This window comes from Rutilus rutilus (assembly GCF_951802725.1).
Source record: "Rutilus rutilus genome assembly, chromosome: 13".
NCBI classification, from domain to species: Eukaryota; Metazoa; Chordata; class Actinopteri; order Cypriniformes; family Leuciscidae; genus Rutilus; species Rutilus rutilus.
This window is the reverse complement of record NC_140218.1, coordinates 30,100,913-30,126,881: the sequence shown is the minus strand read 5'-3', so window position 1 is coordinate 30,126,881 and position 25,969 is coordinate 30,100,913. Positions and strand designations below refer to the sequence as shown.

General features: G+C 38.3%; 1 protein-coding gene across 1 annotated transcript in view; it reads left to right on the top strand.

The window, feature by feature from the left end:
* The first annotated feature begins 13,602 nt into the window (after positions 1 to 13,602).
* Positions 13,603 to 25,969, top strand: part of nav1a (neuron navigator 1a) — a 127,622-nt gene continuing 115,255 nt past the window's right edge. Inside the window, exons 1-3 of the mRNA XM_084428930.1 lie at positions 13,603 to 13,692; positions 17,161 to 18,015; positions 20,378 to 20,466. Coding sequence (XP_084285056.1) covers positions 17,180 to 18,015; positions 20,378 to 20,466 — 925 coding nt within the window. The 5' untranslated portion in view covers positions 13,603 to 13,692; positions 17,161 to 17,179. The remainder of the gene's footprint in view (positions 13,693 to 17,160; positions 18,016 to 20,377; positions 20,467 to 25,969) is intronic.

Sequence of the window (25,969 nt, the reverse complement as noted above, 5' to 3'; positions counted from 1 at the left end):
AATCTTGAAAACCTGATTGAGAGTACTGAAGTCCAAAGCATTCACACCTCCCTACAAAGTATTTCTTATTAAAGTCGAAACGACTTTAAACTGTATGTCGATAGAGTCAATAGATAAGCAGGTTTTCATATAAGTACAAAACTGGGTATACAATCATTGAACTACCTTCAGCTTTAGATATCAAAACACGACCATAGATAGTTATATTTCTTTGTAGCCAGCAATTGAAGACATTCTTTAATTGTTTTGTCCGTTGTGAAAATGCAAGTAACTTTGTGGGCGGATCTCGGAATCCAATTGCAAATCAAAATGGGTTGGTCTGAAGTAGGTACATTACTCATAGGTGTGGTTTGGGCGTAACGTGAAATAAACCAATCAGAGCGTCATCTCACATTCCCTTTAAGAGCAGGCATGCTTGTTCCATGGCGAATTGCTATTATAATGGCGGATTTGCCAGGCGCACGGCAGGAGCGGTTCACAGCCGAGGAGAGCGACGTTCTCGTCAGGGCCGTAAAAGACAGAGAAGTGACATTGTAAGGGGATGGGAGAAAACACACCCAAATAAGCTTCAGTTAAACAGGCGTATAATAATTTTGGTAAATGTGTTAGCTAGATTTATGCCTTTTTTTCACATCTTCATGGACACCACAATGATTTCCCTTGTGTGGTAATATTTTTCCTTGTAATTGTGTATGGTTTGCAAAAATTGGAATTGCTGCATCTGTGTAGATGAGAGAAGCAAAGTGTATGCGCGTTGTGCACACGCTACATTATGGCCAAGCATGCGCCCTTGAAATAGCATCTGAATAATGCGCCATACTGACTTTAGACTAGGTTTTTCCTGGTCTATGGTGGAATTGTTTTCTGAAACTGCAAAATAGCATCAGGGAACGTTTGCGCCGGAACACGCCTAATGTACCGACGTACGTCTGTGGAGGGAAAAGTCTGCTGTGCGTCGGGTGCAAAATAGGAATGATACATGCGTCGATGTACAAAGTCAATTGCGCTGGGTGCAAGATAGGGCCCTTACTGTGTTATTTTATTATTTCTGCCCTATTGAAATGTTAGGAGAGCATATCATGTTATTTTTCTCTATACATCTAATGTACCCCCCAGATCCAGCAGTCCTGGGTTTATTTTCTCCCTGATTCCCAGGAACGGCACCGTAAATACAGTCCGACAGCTGCCAGCGAGATAGATGTTGTTTACTGGCTTTGCTCAACTCCATACAGACCACAAATGTGTATCTGTATATGTTTGTTTATTTAAATAGATGTACAGCATGCAGTGACATCTCCCATTGCCCTGTTGTGTGTCTGAGCACATTATATTGTCTGTTGATGCATTTTATATTCTGATGACCAAACACATCCTCAAAGAGCCATTCGGTCAATTTGATCCATTTTATCAGGATCAGTTGCTCATCTGCTGAGTCACCCTAGCACTTTCTGGGATAAATTGGTCTCGGGTGATATTGCCTGTAAAATAATCCTGCATTCAAGAGTGAGGGCAGCAACAAAGGTTAAATCACCAGTGATTCAGTTAGTGACCTTCCCAATCTGTTCAGAACAAAGGAATCTGTCAGCATTTCATTTGTTCTTTAGACGTATATGTTTTACTGCATAATAATATTACTCAAGTCTGTCTGACTCATCAGTGACACGTGAATCACCCTCTTCCAACAATGAGGAGCTCATTTACAACAACTGTGAAGTTATTTTTCTGTAGGTGTTTGTGCGCAGCTAAATATATGTGATGTGTGTATGAGTTCATCAACATATGTGTATCCATCATTTACTATGGCAGTTTACAGCTCAAATAAACACTATTGGCAGTAAAACACCAACAACTTGTATTCCTTTTCACAAAACATATGATTACAGGGACATGTTATCAATAAATATTTATTTTTTCTCGGTTCCTTGCACAATATGTTATGATCTCATAACACTTTTACCATAGTGCATGATTTTTAACTTCATGCATTTTGACATTTGCATTACACGATCATCTCTATAGATTTTCAGATATAGTAAACTTGCTCAGTAGCGCATCAGTAAGGTTTAGTGTAGGTGGTACGTTATTTTTCAAACGCGATAGAGCATTAACCTTTTACCATCACTCACTGAACATTTCATTTCCAAACTGCTACGATACATTGACGTTTTCATTTCACTTTGAAAGAGTCACAAAATGTGCAAGAAGCAACAAAATGTCATTTTGCAGAAATTTTTCCGATGAGCTTGGGTTGGACAAAAACATCATAAAAGTATCCGATATGCATTGTGTGATACATATGGACAAAAGTATTGGGGACACCTGAACATTACACCAACAGGGACTATAATGACATCACATTCCTAATGCATAGACATTAATGAAAGGGAAAGTGACATGTCAAGGCCAAGTATGATAACCCATACTCAGAATTTGTTCTCTACATTTAACCCATCCAAGTTAGTGCACACAGATTAGGGGCAGTGGGTAGCCATTTTTGCCTTGGCGCCTGGGGAGCGATTGGGGGTTTGGAGCCTTGCTCAAAGGCACCACAGTCATTTCCTGCCAGTATTGAGAATCGAACCCACAACCTTCAGGTTACCAGTCTGACTCTCTAACCATTAGGCCACGGCTAGAGTTGGTTGTTCCATATAATGTTCCACTAGATGCTGAAGACTTTTCTTTGGGAACTTTTGCCCACTCATCGGGTAGAACATTTGTGAGGTCAGGCACTGATGATGGACGAGAAGGTCTGGCTCACAATCTCCATTCCAGTTCATCCCAAAGGTGTTTGATGGGGGGGTTTGTCAGGGCTCTGTGCGGGCCAGTCAAGTTCTTCCACACCAAACTCATCCAACCATGTCTTTATAAACCTTGCTTTCTGCACTGGGGCACAGTCATGCTGGAATAGAAAAGGGCCCAAACTGTCCCCACAAAGTTGGAAGCATAACATTGTCCCAATGACTTGGTATGCTAAAACATTAAGATTTTCCTTTACTTGAAGTAAGGGAAACCCTGAAAAACAGCTCCATATAATTATCCATCCTCCACCAATCTTTACAGTTGGCACAATGCAGTCAGGCAACATTCTCCTGGCATCCGCCAAACCTTGACTCACCCATCAGACTGCCAAGCAGAGAAACGTGATTCGTCACTCCACTCCAGTTGGTGATGTGAGGTTTGCATGCAGCTGCACGGCCATGGAAACCCATTCAGTGAAGCTCCTGTCTTTTGTGCTGATATTAATGCCTGTGGAGATTTGGAACTTCTCAGCTATGGAATAAGCAGAGGGTTGGCGTCTTTTATGATGCGCCTCAGCACTCGTGACCAGTTCGCTCTGTGACTTTATGTGGTCTTGCTGAGTTGCTGCTGTTCCTAAACACTTCCTTTGTTTTTTTGTTTTTTTTTATGTAAATGCAGACTGCATGGCTAGGTGCTACACCTGTGGCAATGGGGCTTTTTGAAACAACTGAATTAAATAGCTAAGAGGAGCATCCCAAAACTTTTGCACACACACATTTTTGGGAGTACTGTTTCGTTAAATGTCAAATGCAGTAAAACAATAGTGTTTTCAGAAAACACTATAGTGTTAAAGTATCACACAATGCATATGGGATACTTTAACAATGCATATGGGATACAACATTAAGCACTGTTGTGATTTTATACTTTTGTATCCTTTAGCCTCCTTAAGCTAGCATGTTGATAATGTATCCAAGTCTCACAGCCAGCGATGACGGCGCACTGCTCTGTAAACCTTCATCACCCACTGCTTTAATTAATGTTTACTGCACCCTATTCAGTGCACATCTCAAAGAAACGGAGAAGATGCCCATTTACAAGCACAGCTGTGTCTCTAGAAAGCCTTCCTGCGGTCCTCATTAAAACATCCCCTCTGTCGCTTGGGTTTCACGCCCAGTCCCATCAAACAGGCCTAAATTACTGTTATTCACCACTTAAAAAAAGACTTGTCTTATTTTAGCACCTTTTACTTGATTCTGTTACAGACTTACAGTGATTTAAGCGGATATTTTAAGCTTGTCAAAATGAAAAGGCTGTTGGTTGCATGCTATGCACCCCAGGGGCTAATTCTTCCTTATTTGTTAGACCAGTGTCAAAGCTAATGAGGCAATATGTTGCTCAATGTACTCGCAAGATGAGGTTATTGAATATTAAATCCTGCAGCTTCTAGGGGGATTTTGATTCTAAGAGCTAATATGTTCCCTGCATGACGCTAACTATTACTCTATAAACTGTTCATGGTCATGTGCAAATGTCAGACTATGAAATGTCGATGAATAAAGAAATTAGTTCATAAACCAAACACAAGCCTTCGAAAATATTGTTGGTCATTACCTTTTTATTCGTTTTACCACTTTTGATCAGTCACGTTTTTCAGTTTTTGTTTCAAGCTGCTTGCAGCTTTCATCAACCCTTTTAGTTTTAACGTGATCATTTTGACAACCATTTTGACAATTCTTATTTTATGGAATAATCGTTTTTTTTATTTATTTAAATTTACTTGCCTCACATCTTTAATCAAAGTATCTTCTCTCTCTAGCAGTGACATCTCTTCTCTTCTCTGATGATGTGTTTACTGGCGTGAGGGCGGGACAATAACCTGTCACTCACATGAGATCCACCAATAGCAAACCGCAACCATCCAATCAATTCCCCATGGACAAAATCAAGCCCTACATTTGTTCTTGTTCCAGAAGCATTTCACTCTGATATAATAAGGAAGAGATGACAATCGCAGCTTCTGTTTCATACTGATTTCAGTGTAACTTGTGCTGAAGTCATCAACCCATTTTACTAGGGCAAAATTATGACTCTTTTATCGTCTCGTGCAGGGGTGCCCAACCCTGCTCCTGCCGATCGACTGTCCTGCACAGTTCATCTCCAACCCTAATCAAACACACCTGCCTTTAATTTGCAAGCGATCCTGAAGACGTTAATTGGTTGCTTCAGGTGTGTTTGATTAGGGTTGGAGATAAACTGTGCAGGACAGCAGGGTTGGGCACCCCTCGTCTAGTGTGACCTCATGTTCACAGACGGACAATTAATTGGTCTTTGTATTGAATCTTAGCCTTCAGTGTAGATGGCACTGGAAGTGTGACAGGTCTTACGGCTTGCTTGCACTAAAGAACCAATAAGTCTGATGATTTTTTAACACAATTTTTATGAATGTAAAGAACCGGCTATTTAAAATCCTGCCGCACCACAGATCACAACTCGCATAGTTGTCCACTAAATTACATCATGTTTGTCCCAAATCGTTGTTAATGTACATACTGACTTCACCCTACGCTAGAATATTGTGTATTTAGCATTTTTCAGTCTTTTTGGTGCTTTTAATTAGGGATGCACGATATACAGCCACCATATCGGTATCGGCCGATATATGTTCATTTATGATGTTATCGGCCCGATAAGAAAATCTGGCTGATATATTAAAGCAAATAAATAATGGATTATTTCCTTCAGCTGAGACACTTCAGATGTGTACTGTTCACCATGATGGTTTTGAATTGCTTGAAATATGATTGGAATCACTTCAAAAAAAGGAAAAGTGCAACATTGGCTGTCATATTAGCTACATAAAATTATAATGAGAACATTATAATTGTACGCTTGGGACATGACTTTTAATGGTGAGGATGTCAAAAATTATATATAAATTTCGATTTCGATTTCTCGGCCTATTTATCAGTTATCGGCTTTCAAGTATAAAGAATTATCGGTATCGGACAAAATGTTCATATTGGTGCATCTCTACTTTTAATATAGAAAATATTATAAAATAGATTGCAAGTTTTCTTTCCGTTTGCAATGTTTTTTCTGAACTCTTTGACATTTTTGCCTGTATGGTGAGTAGATTTAATATCTAGGCTACAATTGACCGTTCGCAAAGACCCACCCCCTTTAGTTACTGTTGCTATGTCCGACAAGCCATACCGCTCTCACGCCACACCATGTTCTCGCGCAGTGAAAAATACATTGTGGAGCAAAGATGACACTAACAATGTGCAGACAGACAGGACAGAGCAGGTTACTTTTGATATGAAACAGTCTCAACTTCCAAATTTGTGTCGTGACTGTAGAGCCTCAGTTAAAGCTGCTCATGAACCGATCATCTTAGGTAATTTATAGTATCAAATAAACGTGAATGAACATCAGAAGGAATGTTGTTTTAACCGCGGAAAGACGTCAGTACTCTCTGTTTTTCAAGTTCATATCCTCCAACGTTAATCTGCTAACTCTCCTGACTGCTTTGTCGGACAAAAATGGCGGATTCTGCGGATGGCGGATTATGATTGGTCAGATTGCCTGTCAATCAAACTCTGTACGAAGGGTGAATTAGGCTAAAATCTCTTTAGGCTGGTACACCAAACCAACGTCAAAGAACTAGCTGTAATGAAAGCCGACGGCTGAGTCAGCTGCGTTTGGGCAGAAAAGTTGCCCTTGAACCATTAAAACTATAGTCGTCGGCCAACAAGCATGTACGACCGTCGACTTGGTGTGCAGGCTTGATCTTGTAGTGTGCCAAATGAATACAAATATTTCTTGTATAGCAAGTCAACTTCCCTAAAGTATTTAATGTCAACTGTACAACAAAATAGCTGTGTATATACACACAGACAAGAAAAACTACAGTTCAATCTTTAACCTCAAAACCCACACTTCAGACAGACCAAGCCTGGATTATTTACACCCTTATCATTCTGCCACTGCTTTTATAGCCCTCACTCACACACACACACACACACACAGTGTCAGTCGTATTTGCAGCATCAGGAGTCTTTATCAGAGTCTTTCACCCGCATCCCGAATTTGTTCTCCATGTCCGTTAACTTCATCCTCCTAATGGCTCAGGTAGCTACTGCTGTAGGAGAGGGCTAATATTTCACGCTGAGCAGGAACCCAGCCAACGGCCCCATTTACTGGCAGATACAGAGAGAAAGCAAAAGAGGGAGCGATAAGGGAGAGGGGGAGGATCTGGACTGCAGGCGGACTGCGGCAGGAGGGCTGTGACGTGATCGAGAGAGAGAGTGAGAGAGAGATGTGTGGAATGATACAACCCTCAGGCTGAGTCTCTGTAGCAGAAAGGCAGCAGAGATGCTCGGATTCCAAACAGGAAACGTGTGTCACAAGTGGATGTAGTTTTTCATCAGTCGGCTGTGTTTCGGAGGTATAATGAGTGTTTCATTCTGAGTCAGGGCTGTGCGGGACGGATGAGTCAGTGTGACACTTGTTAGTGACCCAGCATGTGTGAGTTTGAGTGCGCGTGTTTACTACCAGAGAGCCACACTTTCATTATAAGGAGTATAACTGCGTCAGTTTAGTCTGGTTGGACTGGTTCATATAACTGTATGATGTTGGGCGGTACAGTGTTTTTGAACATTGTTTTGACATTGTCATTGTGTGTCATATCAGACATATGATGTCAGAGTTCGGTCAGCTTTCAATAACTTTTGTGAATGAGTAAGACTTCCTCGCGTTAACAGAATCGGAGGCTGTTGATTGGCCGAGGGCTTCGCTGCCCTGCGAGGAAGCTTCCTGTTTCCTCCAAGTGGACTTTGTGTTTCATTGGAAAAGCACGGCAAAGGATGCAAGTGTAATCCAGGAAAAAACACATCCTATTGTTTCTTAGGATCGCACACGGATCAACAGCCCGCGCTTCTCAACGGCAATCTTAAGAAGCCAGAAGTTATAGTGAAACAGTAAGGTAAGACATAATACTTGTTGAACTAATATGAAGGCATATTAGTTATTGAATGTGTCAGTATGAGAATGATTGCCACTGCGGTATGGGAAAAAGTGATTTGAGGAGCTTTTTTTTTCAGGACAGAGGACATGTTTAAAATTTGAATGAGGAGATGTATAATGTTTCTCATTCCAGGGATTTCGGTGGATGTCATGTTTGGAGGCAGGGCTGTCATCATCTGTACTGTACTTGACTGTAGAGATATAGATTTCAGAACTTCTCAACAGGTTTTGCTTCAGGACCTGCATTTTATGTTGAACTTCAACAGTACTAAAATTGTTCATAAAAAGAAATTACATCAAAATTGTACTGAATCTTCTGCACTTTTGTGAGGCTTTCAGGTGTGATGAGTAACTGGCGTGATGTAGATTAATACACACTTATCTGAGGCTTTATTAGGTTGATTGATGTGCTGAGATCTTGTTGCTTTCATGTCGGCAAATCAACAGGCTTGTTTTTATAGTGAGTGTTTGGATTCTAAAATGTCTCTTGAATTTTGTCAATTGGGTCAAATTTTCTTTTACCTTGAGTATTATTCAGATTTTTGGAAGATGAGGCATGCCATGCTACCTGTCCATGCTGGCATCTTGTATAATTTGTCTAATAATTGTCTAATTTGCTTCTAAGTGACAGATGAATTTGTGCCAGACACTTATATTATTTTATATTTCCTCAGGTATTTTATTGAGATGATTAAATCAGCTCTTCACAGAAGAGAAAAGCAACAGATCAATCATTTCCAATTACAGAGAGATGCTGTAATACAGTAACATCTGTTTGTTATAATCCATTGATTGTTTGAAGTATAAATATTTGCATCCATACTTTTCTTTTAATTAATACACTCTGTCACACATGCGGTTTGTATTAAGCGTATGACATTGTGGCAACATCAAATATACAGTGAAGTTAACTGATGAATGACAGGGTCAAATGAGTCATAAGAGCTTCAGACCCACTGAACACGCGAGAAAGGCTCGACCCTTTTTAACCTTTTTATCAATACACAGCCCCCCAACACACACACACACACACACACACACACACTGAGCACATAATGACAGTGGTCACCAGTGGAGGCGGTCAGCGCTCATTCAGAGTCTCTTCAGATGTGCTGAACTGAAGTTAATTGAGTTTAAGGGAGAGGGACTCTGACTGGGTGTCCATTGTGTTCGGCTTCATGAGTCACACGGTCACTCAACAAGTGAAAACACAGCGCTTTGTGATTAACCATCTCATTGTCTGCCGTGTTACTCACACTTTATCTACAGTAGCAGGTCGAACAATACGAAGTTTTAAGGGAAATAGGAGGAACGTTCAGCACATCTGTTATAGGAACAATGAAAGTTTATAGCTTGTAATGTGGCAGCTGACTAATGAGTAACAATCACAGCTAATTTGTTGTAAAATATTTATCTTTGAAATAAAAAGAAACGCTATCATTTCTTATTTGTGTGAATTATGGATGAAAGAAAAATCAAACGTATAAAAATCTGACATACGGTAACACTTTAGTTTAGGGTCCAATTCTCACTATGAACTAGTTTCTTGTTAGCATGCAGATTATTGGCTGGTTATTAGTACTTATAAAGCACATATTAATGCCTTATTCTGCATGATCATATTCTACATTCCTTAATCCACCCAATCTAAACTTAACAACTACGTTAATAACTATTAATAAAAAGTAATTAGAAGTTTATTGAGGGAAAAGTCAAAGTCAATAGTAAGTTACTAGTGAGAATTGGACCCTAATATAAAGTGTGACCTGAAATATGTTTTATTTTATTTATTTATTCATTTATTTTGCCTTAAAAAAAAAAAACACAGAAAATAGTAGTAACATAATATTAATAATTATGTATTTATTCAAGTTTGCTTGCAAAGAAACAATTCATATAATGAAATATTTATTTTGTTTTGTTTTATTTTTATTGCAAATAAAATAAAATAAACTGTTAATATAATGAAATATGTTTTATTTTATTTATTATTTGATTTTGCCTCCAAAAAAAAAAAAACTATTGAAATATAATAGTAATAGTAATAGTAATAGTAATACAAATGTATTTATTTAATTTGTTGCCTGCATTTCTAAATCCATTAATCCACCCATTACCTAAACCTAACAACTACCTTACTAAATATTAATAAGCAGTAATTCGAAGTTTATTGAGGGAAAAGTTAATCGAACTGGTTACCAAACACCAAACTAGTTAATAGTGAGAACTGGACCCTAAACTAAAGTGTGACCAAACATACATATTAGCTATCATCATACACAAAATTAAACAAAATTAGCTATAGTTTCTGCCATTATTACAATAAAATTGGGGTATGGTTTAAATAAACTTAATTAAATTATTTATTACTATAAAATACCTATGGTGTTTTGGTAACACTTTATTTTATAGTGTCCTTGTTACACCTGCACATGTACAGTAGTTAGTACAGAAATAACTATAAATTAAGAATAATTACATACAACTAACCCTAAACCAAAACCAAACCAAACCAAACCCTAATCCTAACCCTAAATGTATAAATGCACTATAACAAGTACACATTAAAATAAAGGGTTACACTGTGTACACAGTGTACTTATATTATTTAAGTATAAGTAATGATAATTAACTAAATGTACTTACTATAGGGTTAGGATTAGGGGTTGGTTTAGGGTTAGTTATTACTATGGTAAGTACATGTAACATATGAAACAAGGACACTGTAACATAAACTGTTACCAATTTTCCATTATGTTCACCACAAATGTTTGTTTGCAACAAGGCCACAATATTAATTTTGCGTTGTGTTCATGCCAACCAGAGGAAACAAGGACCCACTTGAAATGCAAATTACATTTGATAATAGGGTTTGTGGACTCACAGTGCTCTCAGATAGGCTAAGTGCTGAAGACTCAATGTTTGGTGGGCACACTCATATGGTCATTTATGGAACATAATGACATAAAATAAGAGCACGTTTGGACATTTATTGGAAAATAGAGCTCCGTTCTTCGCCACTTCTTATGCCATCCAGTAGGTGGCAGACTTTACACAGATTCAGACTGTCAGTGTCCTTTTCAAGTCAGAGCAACACATATCAGAATGAACCAGACTGCAGATTTACCCTCTCATGTGGTCGCTCGGAGGTCTGCTGTTAGATTTAGCAGGTAGTTCGGCCTTGAATGTTGTTTGGCTGACAGGATCCATGTCAATCCAATGTGTTGACTCGCGATAAGGAGGTTGACTATGTCAGCACAGACCGAGATAAACGGCATGTGAAACATCCTGTGGTTTTCACCTTGATGAGCGGTGTTGCTTACTAATAAACCTGTTGTGCATGTGTTGGTGGTTGAGGAATACCTTGTGTTTAGGCATGTGTCTATCTGACTTTCTTCTGGATGGAAATTTCCATGGCATTACAGACCAGCTCGGGTCCCATCTGCCGCCGCTGGACTCCTAATGATTATTAATAGGGCATCTGAAGTGCCCCAGACCTCTCCTGGCGTTTATTGGATTATTAAAAAACAAAGAAAAGGAAGGATATGGATAGGCTTGGTGTCTGTCTGCCGGTCACACATGACCTGTGTGGCTCATTCTTCCTCTTTTTGAGTTGAAATGTTATATAAGATGAGATGAAAATAGATAAACAAAGACAGACAGAGACAGAGAGTCACACCATATTAGCCTCTGATCTGACCCGCAACAGTCATGATGCTGTAATGTCGGTCTTAGATTGGATAACCTTTCCTACAAAGCGTCCGGATTGAATCGGTAAGACAGAGATTTATTACAAGGTCATGAGCCGAAGACATTGTACACGTAAAAGGTTTTCTATTCCATCACTTTGTCTATTTTGGACTGTTTGTGGGATGTCACAGTGAGGAAGTCATTCAGGCGATGTAGTTATACCTTATTTTCCTGTCCAACGCAGCACTGCTGAGGGTTTGACTGGAGTCTGATGATAAAGTCGTGGGAAGGCCTGAACAAATGATGCTTCTTGGTTGGTAATTAAACTGCAGCTCTTCTCTGTGATAACAGGTATTTACAGTTCAACTGATGGTTTTAGAGGAAATGATTCAGGGCCCTTCATTAAACTGATAATTCACGGAAATAGCAAAATGGGTGGGTGAATCCAAGCTGTAGCTGCACACTCTTAGAAAAAAGATTCAATGGTTTTCAAAGGTTCTTGACTCAATTTTAAAGTGGTGGTATAATGCGCTTTTCACAAGATGTAAAATAAGTCTCTGATGTCCCCAGAGTGTGTATGTGAAGTTTTAGCTCAAAATACAGATATTTTTATACAGCATGTTAAAGTTGTCACTTTTTGAGGGTGAGCAAAAATGCGCCGTTTTTGTGTCTGTCCCTTTAAATGCAAATGAGCTGCTGCTCCCGGCACAGAGGGCGGAGCTTCAAGAGCTTGTGCCCTTGTACCTCACACAGACATGCACTGAAAATTTCAAAAACTTTTAGCCTTTTATGTTCAAACCGAAGTCAGACAATGATGGAGAGACTCGAGGAGAAGTGACAACATGTAGACAACATTTCTGAATGGTTAGTTGATGAATTTATGTAGCTTATGTGTAGTGATCTTCTAGTCATTGATTAGCATATTCTGTCTTGATAATCTATAAATCACGTTCCCAGGGTTTATGTAAATTTTAGGGTTAGTGATGTCACTAACCCGGGAGGAATGTCGTGTAGTCCCTACCAGCCGTTTGTTGTAGTCCTTAAAAAAATCTCCCTTTGCTTTGAACTTCGAGCGTTGTAACTTTGCAGATGTTGTTTATGCTCAAACAGCAACATTACACACTAACTAAAGTTAGAAAAGTGAAATCATATTCAACCACCCCTTAAAAGAGTGATTTTAGGCAAAAAGAAGGTTCTATAAGGACAAATGTCTTACATTTTTGCATAATACTTTTAACAGGGTATTTCGATTTTTTTTCTAGTGATAAAGTACAGTATGGTTACGAGCTGTTAAATTCATAAAATGATTCCATGATGGGAACCCCTAAAAGGTTCTACTTTTGTAGGTCTCTGCTAACCTGAACAAAGCATGAGTGTGTTGACCCACATTTCTGCCTGTGAAACAGAGTTAATAATTCACCTGTTGTCTGGCTGGGTTTTGAGGAAGCATGGCATATCAAAGTGTACACTACATTTATATTAGGCTACAGTATGCACTGGATTGAATTTAGTATTATTGACAATATATTAATAGAATGTCATTGTAAATGGTAAGTGTAACTCTTTTGAGTTTTTAAAATTGAATCTTGCACAACCCTGCTGAAAATAAAACCAGCTAAAACCAGCCTTCTTATCTGCTTTAAACTGGTCTCCCAGACTGGCCAAGCTTGTATTCAGCTGGTTTTAGCTGGTCTGCTAAAGAAGTGAACCAGCATGGGTGTGACCAGGCTGGAAGAACAGCTCAAACAGTCAACCAGCCTAGGCTAGTTTTATAAATTGCACAATATTATAAATGCACACTTAATAATCCTGAAATTCTATCATTATCATTAAAAATGACTGAACAAAATGACAGACATTCTTACACTATTTGAATAACATCCTACATACATGTATAAAGCTTATAGTTATAATAATTGTTGCTACTGTGTTGACCATAACTATGAATACCATGGTGAATTTTTGTAAGGGTTTTCTGGACAACTCAGCCTTTATTTGGTTACAGAACACTATTGACACCAGTGGTGTCAGCTTTCAAGGCCCTGTTAATGGTTTAATCGTCAAAAGCAAACGTCTTGTTCTGGGTTTTGTGCATCATGTGACTGTAGAACTCACATGGTAGACACACCGTCTCCTCTTCTCTCTGTTCGCCTCTCTTTACTCCAACACAAGCTCATGAAACATTGAGGAACATTGGATTACTGTAGTTTGCTGTAGGCCAAAGTCAATGCTCAGGTAAAGATGACAATTTATGATATACTGCTTCTGTTGGTGATTTTCTTTTCTTTTTAAAAATGTTTAAAACATAAGGCTAAGGGAATATGTTTCTGTAAGACTGGCTTTGTCTTGTCAAACTCACTTAATGTTGGACATCATGCTGACTTGTAGAGTTAATGTTAACCATTCGTATTTGTTTCTGTGTGCTTACGGTTTTTCGGGTGGAATTTTAATGAATGTTGTCTCCGAAAAGCTAATGATCTGAAGTTGAGCAACTAAATGATGCACTAAATATTTCAGATATATGAAGGTAATTGAAACCTCATTCACAGTTTTCTAAGATACATATGATGAAATGGACGATTAGGCCCTGTCTCTCACTGCATTTGAATTTGAAAGCTCATTTTCTGATTATTCTGGTATTTGTTTAAAGGATTAGAGTTGTTAAACAATAGCCTGATTCTTAAGTGTCAGTGTGAATTCCCTCCTCTTACCCAATGTCCTGTTTTACATTATACTTCTAATTACATTAGAGCAGAATTTGGAAAAATGTTGTGATGAAATTGTGCTGTTTATCACATGTTCTCTGTTCCTGTAAGTCTAGTTGTAGAAATAGTGGAGCCTGGGGCTTATTTAATGAAACTCAGTTTCTGTATTCTGTTGTCTACAAAGCCTTGTCTACAGTTATTGCCCAGGACAAACAGCCTGACCTTTTGTGATAACATGGCAAAATTATGAAAACTTGACCCATCCTGACATTTCTAAAAGCCCTGAGATCACAGTTCACTGTATCTTTATTATAATAAATTATTATAATCTTTATTACAGTTGTCTAATGTCAGAATGTATTTCCATGTGGTTTTATTGCGTTCACTTGTACATATATGTGATTGATTAGTTTTGTGGCTAATATTAGGTATATTAATATTAGGTAAATAAATTTAGCAGGCATAAAAGCTGAAAAAAAAAATCAATAAGTGGAGAAAAGAAGATTGTTAAGACATGAATAATATAAGAAATCTTTACTGCCTGAAGTTGTTTTCTTGTTGTTTAATTCTGTCCTATCAGATCTCTCAGGGAAAACGGATCATTCCCATGAAAACATTAGGGTGCAGACCTTTTCAAGCAAGGCTATTGTATTACATGCTCTCTTTAATGTTAGATTGGTTTGTGGCTTGAATTCAGACCACAGGCGACTCAACTTGCATCCCATCATGCACTCGAGGTCTCCCACACGGTTTGAATGGTAACACTTGCTGTGATTCTGGTTTGCCAGAGAGCATTTACGCTTGTTGTTTGCAGGACCCCTGATTTTGATGGATTGAGTTTTGCCTGTACATTTGAAGGTCAATAGTTACCATGGGACTGTTAGTAAACAGTGAGGGTTTTGGGGCCATCTTGACCAGTCTGTGGGCTGGGATGAAAGCCTCTACATTTGGGCACTGAATGGAATATATATCTGCCAGACTAACTGAACTGGCAAGGGTTCAAAGGTCTTTGACTAAACCACAGTGAATATCTCCATTCCTATTGCTAGTAGATTTATTTTTGTGACCAGATGGAGCTTTACAGTATTTAGGAAGAGTTTTGTTGGCTTAACAAAATGAGATTGATATAATCACCCGTTTTAATTCTAAAGCAAGTATTTCAAATAACGACTGCCTTTTCTCCTGTATTCTTTAACAAGACTCTTAACCACTCGTGCCAAATCCTTCCCCTTGGCAGGATTTTGTTTAGAGAAGCTCTTGAGGAGATTTTCTCAGATTTAGTTAAACACCCGATGTCATTTGTGTTTAAATGCAACAGGTGGGAATTTACATTATATTTGGGAGTACTGTTCACAAACAGTTAGTCTCTCTGAACTTCTATAGTGTCTTCATTTCTTTTTCTTTAACACTCTTTGGCTAAGGGTTCCCAGACTTTGCCAGCTGAGCCTCAATGATTTAAATTATTTATTTGTAAACCCTCTGAGATTTCCAGTAATGTTCTAATCTTTCATTAAATGTAGTAGTAATAATAATTGATATGATTTCATTTTTTTATACAAGATCAAATTAATCATTATATTTCTGAATGATAATAATTTTACATATTTTTAGCATTGGCATTTCTTTTTTTTAAATCTAGATTCTCCTGCTTTTAGGGTGTATGCACACTAGGCGATCTGAACCATGTCGGAGCATGTTTGACCCCCTTTTGACTAGTGTGATCTGTCCGTGGGCACAGATCAGGACTATAAGTATACAAGTAGTGTGATTGCTGACCGCGCCAGAGAACTGAATAATAATAATAACTGGTAATTTGCGAGTAGATGCAAATTCCACCCTCAGTGTCAACTGAATTAGTAATAATGTTCTGAAATGTGCAGCATAACAAGTGAAAATTGCTGCACTGCATAAGGGATAAATCTATTAGGCAATCTATTAGCCATGTTTCTTCCTGTTTTCTTCAAAAACAAAAAGTTTAATCTTAGGGCACATTTACATGACAGTGATGAAGTTTTACCTTTGCGTTTTTCGCATACAGAAAAAACGTTTGTCAAAACGATCCCCGTTCACATAGATCCGTGAAAACGATTACTGTATTATTCATGCCCGGCCAGTAGATGGCGATGTCACTTTGTCACTCACCGAAATTCCTGTTTTCGTAGTTTACACAGAGACGATAATGGTATCATTTTCAAACGCTTGCATTTTGAAACCTGTTTTCAAAAGTTTGTGTATTCAGGCCCCCGCCCCCAAAATGCTGTTGTCGTGTAAATGAATGGCCAAAACGCATAAACAGTTTTCCTTTTTTAGTTGAAAACGGTGTCGTATAAACGGCCCTTCAGAAATCCCAAAATTTGTGTTTTAAATGTGTAAATAAACGGCCAATATGCAATTTTTGAGGAACTCCTTGTTGAGGAACCCTGCTGTAGGCTATACTGTACTTAAAGCTTGTTTTATTTTAAACCATAATTCAACAGTTTAATAAGGGAAGTTAAAGATTTCTCACCCCTTTTGTGTACAGGAAAGAAAGATATTTGGAATGTGTACTATACAGATTGATATAGAGCTCCAAATGTTTGTTTAAAATTGTACATCAAACTATTGTAACTCCGATATGGATCCAGAAATCTCACCATTTGTCAGACATCCCCATTTAAATAAGTTACCACATATTCATATACTATATTATAGGGCACTCCTGTCTTGCTGTTTAGAGTATCTAAGGCAGTTTGCACCCTATAAGTAGCACACTTTCATCATATTTAACTAATGTCTTACATGTAGAATCCTTCTTATCATCCAGTATCACTAAGTTATCACTCAGCTTGAATATGCAAGGGTTTTCCATCAACAAACCAATGGCTGTGGAGACGACACAATGGCATGTGTGTGTGCACTGTGGGTCAATCTTTAAAAAACATGTTTTCCTAAAAAAGAGAACAGCTACATACACTGATTCAGGTCCTCATGGTGTTTTTTTCTTCCTTTTTTTTCTCAGCATCTGACTTGGTGCCATCATGAGTGGGGGAGTGAATGTGAAGAGTCTTCCACGAGCCCAGCCGGGCTCCGGCATACCTATGCACAGGACCAGACTCCCCTCCCCGAAACCCGAGCCCAAGTGCACCAGCAGTGGCCTTCCGAGACCATCCACACACATCCCTGTTAGCAACAAAAGCCCCTGTAGTAGCAGCAGCCCTACAGCTGTCTCCACCAAAGATGTACTGAGGGACACCACCCTCAGAAACCAGCATCTGCTTCTAAGAGGCAGTCCACCTATTCAACGTTCTTCCACCAGTTCTCAAACACAGACCCAAGACTCTAGATCAGCCCATAACAGTCCACAAGTTCGACGGAAAGTGTCCCCACTTTCAAGGGGTCATCTGGATGGGTCCAAGACAGAGAGCATGCTTGACCTTCGGTCCAATGGCAACAAGAACTTCCAGAGTGGGATCTTTTGTTCTCAGACAGGACGAATGGACAATGGTAACGGCTTGATCTCAGAAGAACTCAAGTGCCATGAGGAGAGGGCTGCTTCTGGAAGCAGTCAAAGCAAGACGGGTATCCCTTCGTTCAAATTTAGTAACAAAAACTTGAGGCCTGGTCCAGCAGCCACTAACGTTGATACAAGTCTCCTCAGAGTCCATAGAGAGAGAGTGTCCCTGCAGAACAGTGCCTCCAGTAGCTTCTCAGATGAGGAGATGTGCACCCCAGATGACCTCAGCCCGGAGGTCCCACAGAGATCACCACCCGAGGCTATTGCAGTCCCTAAACACGACGCCTCTAGTGTTGAACTGCTCAAAGCCAAACAGACACCAAAGGTCAATATGGCGGCCGTCGCACCTTTCAGATACAGGTAAGTTATTAAAAATACACTGAGGGACAGTAGCACTGCTATGATCGAAACATCAGTTTAGACCACAACCAAAAAGACCCGGCTGGTTTATTCTAGTTAGTGCAGAGTCAGTATAATGTTGACCTAATTGTTCATAATGGTTTTTCTAGTAAAGCTTTTTGACCAAGGAGGGATTGCTAGTAAAGCTAGTTAATCAGTGTGATTGGGGACATTAACCCCTAATGCTTGAGACTGATATGTAAAACACAACATATGCTAGTGACTGTCAGCATCCTTGTTCACATAAACATTCTTGCTGATCCTGGAAAAACAGTCCAATCAACCAATCAGATTTTGAGGGATGGTTACCGTTAATGTCAAGTTTAGGCTTATAGCCAGGTTTAAGTCCTTCTACATAAGTGTTATTCACCATAATTTCCCTCTGATTTTACATTTACATTTATGCAGTTGGCAGACGCTTTTATCCAAAGCGACTTACAGTACATTGCATTCCAAGGTACACATTTACATTGTTATCAGTTCTTGCTTTCCCTGGGAATCGAGCCCATGAACTTGGCATTGCAAGCACCAACACGCTACTGTTTGAGCTACATGAAAGCTTATTTCAGAGATAACTTATGGGTAGGGTTAGGTTTAGGGGTAGGGATAGTGTTAGGACTGTGTTTTTGGAAAAGAATGTTGTTGATCCAAGAACATGTTTTACTTGGCAAAATCACGACGATTATACAACAGTTTGTCACTGGGTCAGTACACTTAAAGGGGCAACTTTGTATTACAACTTACCTATGCCAAAAATTAGTCCTTTTCCACTCATAATCTTTCCAGCGCTGAATCAGTCAAGCGGTTTAAGTTTCTGTCCCGCTCTCAGAAACTGTGTCGCTCTTGCTTAAAAGCTTCTCCTGCCAGCATGAACACTCTTCTAATTATCTGCCCCTTAAAGGGACAACTTTGCATCCTTAAAATGTGCATATTAGTACCTTAGAGTATAGCAATATGTACCCTTACGGTACTACTAAGAAGGTATACATTTTGAAGGTACCTTTGAGACTATTGGCCAAGTGACAAGCTGTTGCACCTCTAAAAGTAGAATTTGTGAAGAAAAAAAGAAATCTTAGAGTGCACTTTTAATCCTGGGCTAAGAAGTCCTGCTCATATGACCTGGAGTCAAGGCCATCATCAAGAGAGGTGCCCACTAAGGTCATCTATGCATGATGGACAGCTATTAAAGCAGTTACATTTGAGACATAGAATATTGTTAACCATGTAAATATGCAAATAAGGACAAACCCCAGGGTTTACAAATCTAAAGAGAGTCTAAAATCTTGAAACCCGACTCCTCAGTATTATTTCACTTAGATCACTCAAGATGAGTCAGGATTGCAATAGAATTACATTAAGCTGTTTTTAAAATTGATTCTGGGTTAACACTTGCAAGTGTGAAACGTCGAAAAGAAAAATGATCAGGTCAAGTGAAATTCTTTTTATTTTATTTTATGAACAACAATCGAAATTCCCAATCTTGCAGAAACTTAAAGGAAAACGTACAAAATCCTTCTAACTAGCAAGTGTGCAAGAAATTTAATCAGGGACTTATTTTATTTATTTTTATCAGCATTTCAGTTTTCGAAATTTGTTTGTCAAATTGTCTTGTTTTAACGGTTTGTACATGTACTGCATTACATGTTTTGTTATTTCTCCAGCAATTCAATTATGCTGCTGCATAATTTGTCTTCCCTTTATCTGTCTTCACACCTGTCTTTGCCCAGCCCACTCTCTCTCTCTCTGTCGCTTTTGTCTCTTTCACTCTTTTTCTCCCCATTTCATCCAGTTTTGACCGATATGACAGGCCATCACTTACGCTGACAGATTAGCCTCCTTTCCCACTCGTAATCTTTCCAGCGCTGAATCAGTGAAGCGGTTTAAGTTTCTGTCCCGCTCTCAGAGACTGTGTCGCTCTTGCCCTCTGTATGCCTGCTGGGAATTCTGGGGCACAGTAGATGGTTAAAAAGCTTCTCCTGCCAGCATGAACACTCTCAGAATTATCTGCTCTAATGAGTCAGTGCAGTGGACACCCGGTGGGCACAGGATACACTGGCATCAGGGCCACTGCCATGTTAGAGTAACTGAATATAAACCAGCCGTTACAGTGACAAAGCTGCTGTTTGAAAATAGCACTGAACATTGATTATTTTAAGTTTGTAAAATACCAATTATGCTGCGTCTGAACTTCTAGACTGGCTTTCAGTGAAATAACACCTGCATATTTGCACATTTCCAAGGAGCAGAGTTGGTTTTTGGTTATGAGGCTCTGGGAAAGGCACTGTGTCTAATTGTCTTATTCTTTTCATTTTGTTTTATTAAGGCGGCAGATTGAGGAAGACATATCTCTGGATGACTTCAGTGACTGTTCCTCTGACTCAATAGAAGTCTGCTGTGATGACCTCAATACTGGTGAGTTGTTTGCACTCTCCTTTGTTTATAATATTTTGCATAGGCTTTAATATTAATCAAAATGACCAACAGTCTTTTTTAGTTTACATCACAAAGCCAAAGTGATCTGGATGTTTTTAAATGCATTAAAAATTTTTGTATAAAACATTTTTTGGTGACCTTTTAAATATGACCAATATGAGATGCTCCTAAACTGACCCAGATGCATAAAACACACTAGCCTGACATGCACCTAATTTCAAAGATCTCAATAAAATGTACAATAAATGTACTATCAATGTTAGGCACCAGTCTTAACACTTGTAATCCATAAAAAAACGTTATACACTTGTTGCATTCCCGGGTCCATTTGGACCCGTTGGAACGTAATCTTATATAACAGTCATGACTTGAATGAATGTGCAAACATTTTGAAATTTTGAATTTTACCATGTTTTTACTGTGCTATATTACTACATTTATGCCCTTTTATTATTTAAAACATTAAGAAATGCTTGAAGAATAACAGCAAAAAGCAGTGTGATGCAAGAAAAAAAAAATATATATATATATTTTTTTTTGATAAAAAATGTTTATGTAATTAAATAATTTATTTATATATATACATATTTTTTATGTAATTTATAAGAGCATATAATATAATTACTAGTATAAAGTCAATTGAATTCAATACATTTAATTAAAGTCCTTTGAACTTATAATTCATGAAAAGCAAGTGTCATATTTGTGACCTAATGTACATCATTATATATTTTCAATGAATATTTCACACATGACTTCTGAAATTTCACTTATGAATTTCTGACTGTTCACACTAAAATCACATTGAACAAATTTTTTTTTTCCATATTGGGGTTCCCAGAATTTGTTTTTTAAATTCCAAGCAATGTTTGATGTTCAAACCCAAATATGTGGTGAAGGAAGATTTGAGCCACGTTCAACTGCAGTGTGAATGAACTAAAGGAAAGATTTCGACCTGAAAGTTGAGGACAGAGAGCATTAAATCTGTCCTTCCTTCTACTTTGTGGCCTAATTCTCCATCTCTGAGTGCCTTGTTGCCCGTGGCGGTGGGTGCGTGCGTGGCGCAGTGAGAGAAAGCAGGCGAAGAGAGCGATAGCTGCAGGATTTCCACTCCCTGCAAAGAGAGTGAATGCAGTCTTCACCCCACTGCTCCAACAGACAGCCTGGCCTACTCTGACCCTCACTCAGACAGACATGAAGCCAGCTAGACCACCCCAGCTGCAGACGGAGAGTTCAGCTGTACTCTTAAATATAAAGGTTACAAAAAGGGGTTTACAGTCTGATGCCATAGAAGAACATTTTTAAGCTCCAAAGATGCTTTGTTTTAGCTTGTGAAAGCAAATGTTGCTTTTACCCAACAGCCTAATATGTTGGTTATATTTATAACGGAATGTGTTAACAGTGTTTATGAACCCAGAGTATTGAGAGAGAGAGAGAGAGAGAGAGAGAATTGGCGATGAATGATCTAAGTGTTGTGAGTATGTGTGTTAGTGATGAGTGATCTGAGAGCATAAGTGTTATAGTGAGTGGGCTCAAGGGTTTCATCAGGTTTGCGATCAGATCCACCCCTGAGAATCGACAAAAGCTGATCTGCAGATTGAATTACACTTTTTCCATTTCAACATCTGCCGGCTTCCTTCTTCAGATGGTTGACACTCAAACACACTCAAATGTACACTGATAATACATTGCCCCTCTCTCTCTCTAACACACACACACACACACACGGTCAAGAACTGCACTTTGATTCTTGAACTTCTTTGAAGCATTACATCTGAAGTTTGTATTTCTTTTGTGCCAATGGTGTCAGTCTTATTAGAGGCCTAGAAAAAGTTTATTGGAGTGTCCACAGCAGCCATCATGTTGAGATCACATGATGGAGTGTGTCTTGCAGTTCGTAGGTAGTAAACACAAACTTACAGACATCGGAAACTTCAGTGATTCAGAGCTAATGCCGTTTCAGAAGTTGTTTCATAGAGTGCTGCAGTGATGACGTATTCTTGTAGGCCAACCTGTACGTTAGCATCACACTGGTGCCCTTCACTAAAACCCAATAGGGTTTTTCCATTGGCTTTTGGATTATCGCAGAAAACAAGGTCTGTGACCAACAAAAGTTAGATTTTTACACGTTTTGTTCATCATGATAATCTTCACAAACCTTTCCGAAGCTTAAATACAATCGGCAGATGTAAAAAGCTAAACGTAGGCTATAAACAAAACACATCAAGGTTGCATGACTTCAACATCACCATCATTAGGCTTCAGCTTTTTCAGTCTTTAATTAAAAACATTTTCCCTGAAAGTTGGAGGTATAATAGTTTGCAAGAGTGTGATTATAAACACAATGAGGCTGTAAAGTAGTCTTATTTAGCCACTTGTTAGCAACCGCCTTTTTCAAGACGAGCTTTAAAAAAATCACGTGCTTTACAGTATGTCGTTTGAATAAACATGAAAATATCTTGAGCTTGTGTTCACCACAGACATTTTTTCAGTCCAAAAACCCTTCAGGACAATGGAACTGGAAGTGCTAAAATGCTAAAATTGGTTTTGGCATAGACAAATACATAATTCTGCAGCACTCTATTGGAGTGGGTGAAAATATAAACATGGCCATTCATGTTCAGAACGAGCTGGCCTTGGGTTTTTTTTTCTTCTTTTTTTCTCAAGTTTCTTCATTGATGACCTTCTAAATAGTAGCAGCTGATAGCATCTGACAAAATAAAATTTTTGCAAGAAAATTTTAAATGCACTATATTAGATTTTTGATCAGAGACCAATTAAAAGAATTTCCATATACTGTACGTTCACCTTTAACCAACGAATTAGGGTGAGCATAAGTTCGCAGTTTTAGAAGCTGATGCTGCATTTCACCTACTATTATATATAATTCGCAAACGTGAACTCCATTTTAACATTAGATATGAAGTGCAATTCCTTTGTTCGGGATTTTCCTAAATCTCATGGCATAGGATTCGAGGATAGAAGACCAAAAGCTGCCAGATCTGGCTTTATGGCAATTAATTGGGAGAAAATCCTGATTTTAGCGTTTATGCTTGCACGTTTTTGGCAGATTGCAGGCATCAAGGCCGAATTAATTTTTAGCATATGGCAAGAGAGGGAGGCAAAATCTGACCCACTGGCTGAAAGACAAATCGCAAATCAGCACTGGCCTCTTTTTAAAGTTGACTCTCCAGATTTGACTTCTCCAGCATGAATATATATTTCATCTGCTGAATTTGAGAATCTGCAGTGAACTAGAGTGCATGTGAATTGACATCAAAAATTGCTTTACACACACACATACATTATACATAATGATGCATGTATGTCAGCTAACCCTATTAACACATGTTTACCCAGAAGCCTATCAGATTTGAGGAAATTATCCCTGTTGCTTGTTAATCGTTTGTTTTGGCACCCCAGTCGCTCACTGTTTTAATATACTTTATTTTGCTTGATCTTAATCCCAGTTTTGAACGTGTTTCAAAGTTTAGATTCTCTGAGAAAAGGTTAGCGCACCTCATAAACCCTGACATGGACTGTTTGAACAAACAGAGAGGAACATTCATTTCTTAAAATGGAATCTCACATCATGTTGATACTTGAGACTGGGCATTGGAAAACAGTTGCTCTTAGGACACTTTAAACTAAAGCCACCATAAATGCTAACTGTCTTGATGCCGGGAGGGACGAGTGTAATGGGTAGTGTCAACATGGATGGTGTGCATTTGTGGCTGTGTATCCTTATGCTCAGTTTGGCATGCACTCTTGTTTTAGTAAAAGCGTGTGAATGTTAGCATGCTAGCTATGCTTTTGAATTTTCTAAAGAAAACAGTGGTGTTTGCACATGCAAAAGTCACTGCCCACAATGCAGGGGTGATTGCTATGGTTTTGTGATGTTGTTATTAATGTATTCACATTTTGATTTCAATTTGTTATGTGGTTGCCAGGGTGTTGCTATGCAGTTACTAAGGTGCTGATTTGTTGCTAGGGTGTTCTGTGTATTTGCCTGAGGTGCGTTTCCCAAAAGCATCGCTAGCCAACTATGGTCACAAGTTCTGTCCTTATTTGCATAGTTCATTGAGTCTGTGTTTCCCGAATCTATAGTTCCAACGAACATCCGCAAAACAGCATCGCAAAATTGAGTGGTCTGAACCACAGCTCTCGACCTGTGGTTAGAAACATAGGTACTTGTTTGCATGACATGTGGACTTAGTATATCCTTATCTTCAGCAAAATAAGCAAGCTGACATATATTTTATTAAGAATATATTTATGTCTTTTAGTTTGTTAAGAGTTTTAAAGCGTCGTTTTTGAAGAGTGCGCATGTGTTTACGTACTTTAAGAACAAGCCTATGATTGAATCTGGAAATGAGAATTAGTCATCAGATGTCAGTAATTGATAAATTATCAATTTATATAAAAAAATCTAGCATTAATTCAATCTCAAAATTGATTAATTTTAAGAAGTTATTACTCCACCATCTGCGTGACATCATTAACCAATGTGGTTGAACGACGAATTTGCGACAATACAACTCTACCTCACGACGAGTGATTAAAAGGTGGCTAATTCGTACGAATTCGTACAACCTCACTTGTACGAATTCGTACAATTTGCCTAAACCCAAGTGATGGGTAGGTTTAGGGGTGGGGTCAGGGGTAGGTCATTCATACGAATTCATATGAATTTGGCAATTCGTAAAATATGTACGATTTAGCAAAAATTGTATTGTAACGAATTAGCCACCTCGTAAAATTCGATCGGATTGGACATTATGGTTTCGGGAAACAGTCTTGACTAGCTAGTTGACTTCTTCAATGATGCATCATACTATGGTAGTTAAGCAGTGAGTTACATCGTTGTTCGGGAAATGCGCCCCATGAGCGTTACTTTGCACAGTGTTATTTTAGTATTATCTATATATTATTATTGTATTTATTCATATTTTAAATTCAGCTCTTTTATATTTTTTTTATTTCAATTTAAGTTTACATTTTATTATTTTTAATGTGCTTTTGTCATTAGTGTTTTATGGAATCTTGTTTCCACCACAGAATAAAAGAACAACACAATTGCGACACAATACTGACTTTTCTTCTCAGAATTGCGAGTTATAAAGTCAGAATTGCGTGATAAAAAGTCGCAATTATCTTTTTTATTTTTTATTCTGTGATATTCTGACTTTATAACTCACAATTGCAAGAAAAAAAGTCAGAATTGCAAGATAAAAGTCGCTATTAAATTTTTATCTTTTAAATAGTTTTATTCCGTGGCAGAAACAAGCTTCCATCGTTTTTAAATATTTCTAATATATATACAGTATATATATATATTTCATTTTAGTTTTAGTTTTATCATTTTAGTACTTCAACTTCAACTTATTTTATTCAGTTAGTAGTTGCCAAGGCATCATTTTCATTTATGTTTAGGTTTTTGCATCTAATATTTATATTTTATTAACAAAAATGGTTTTAGTTT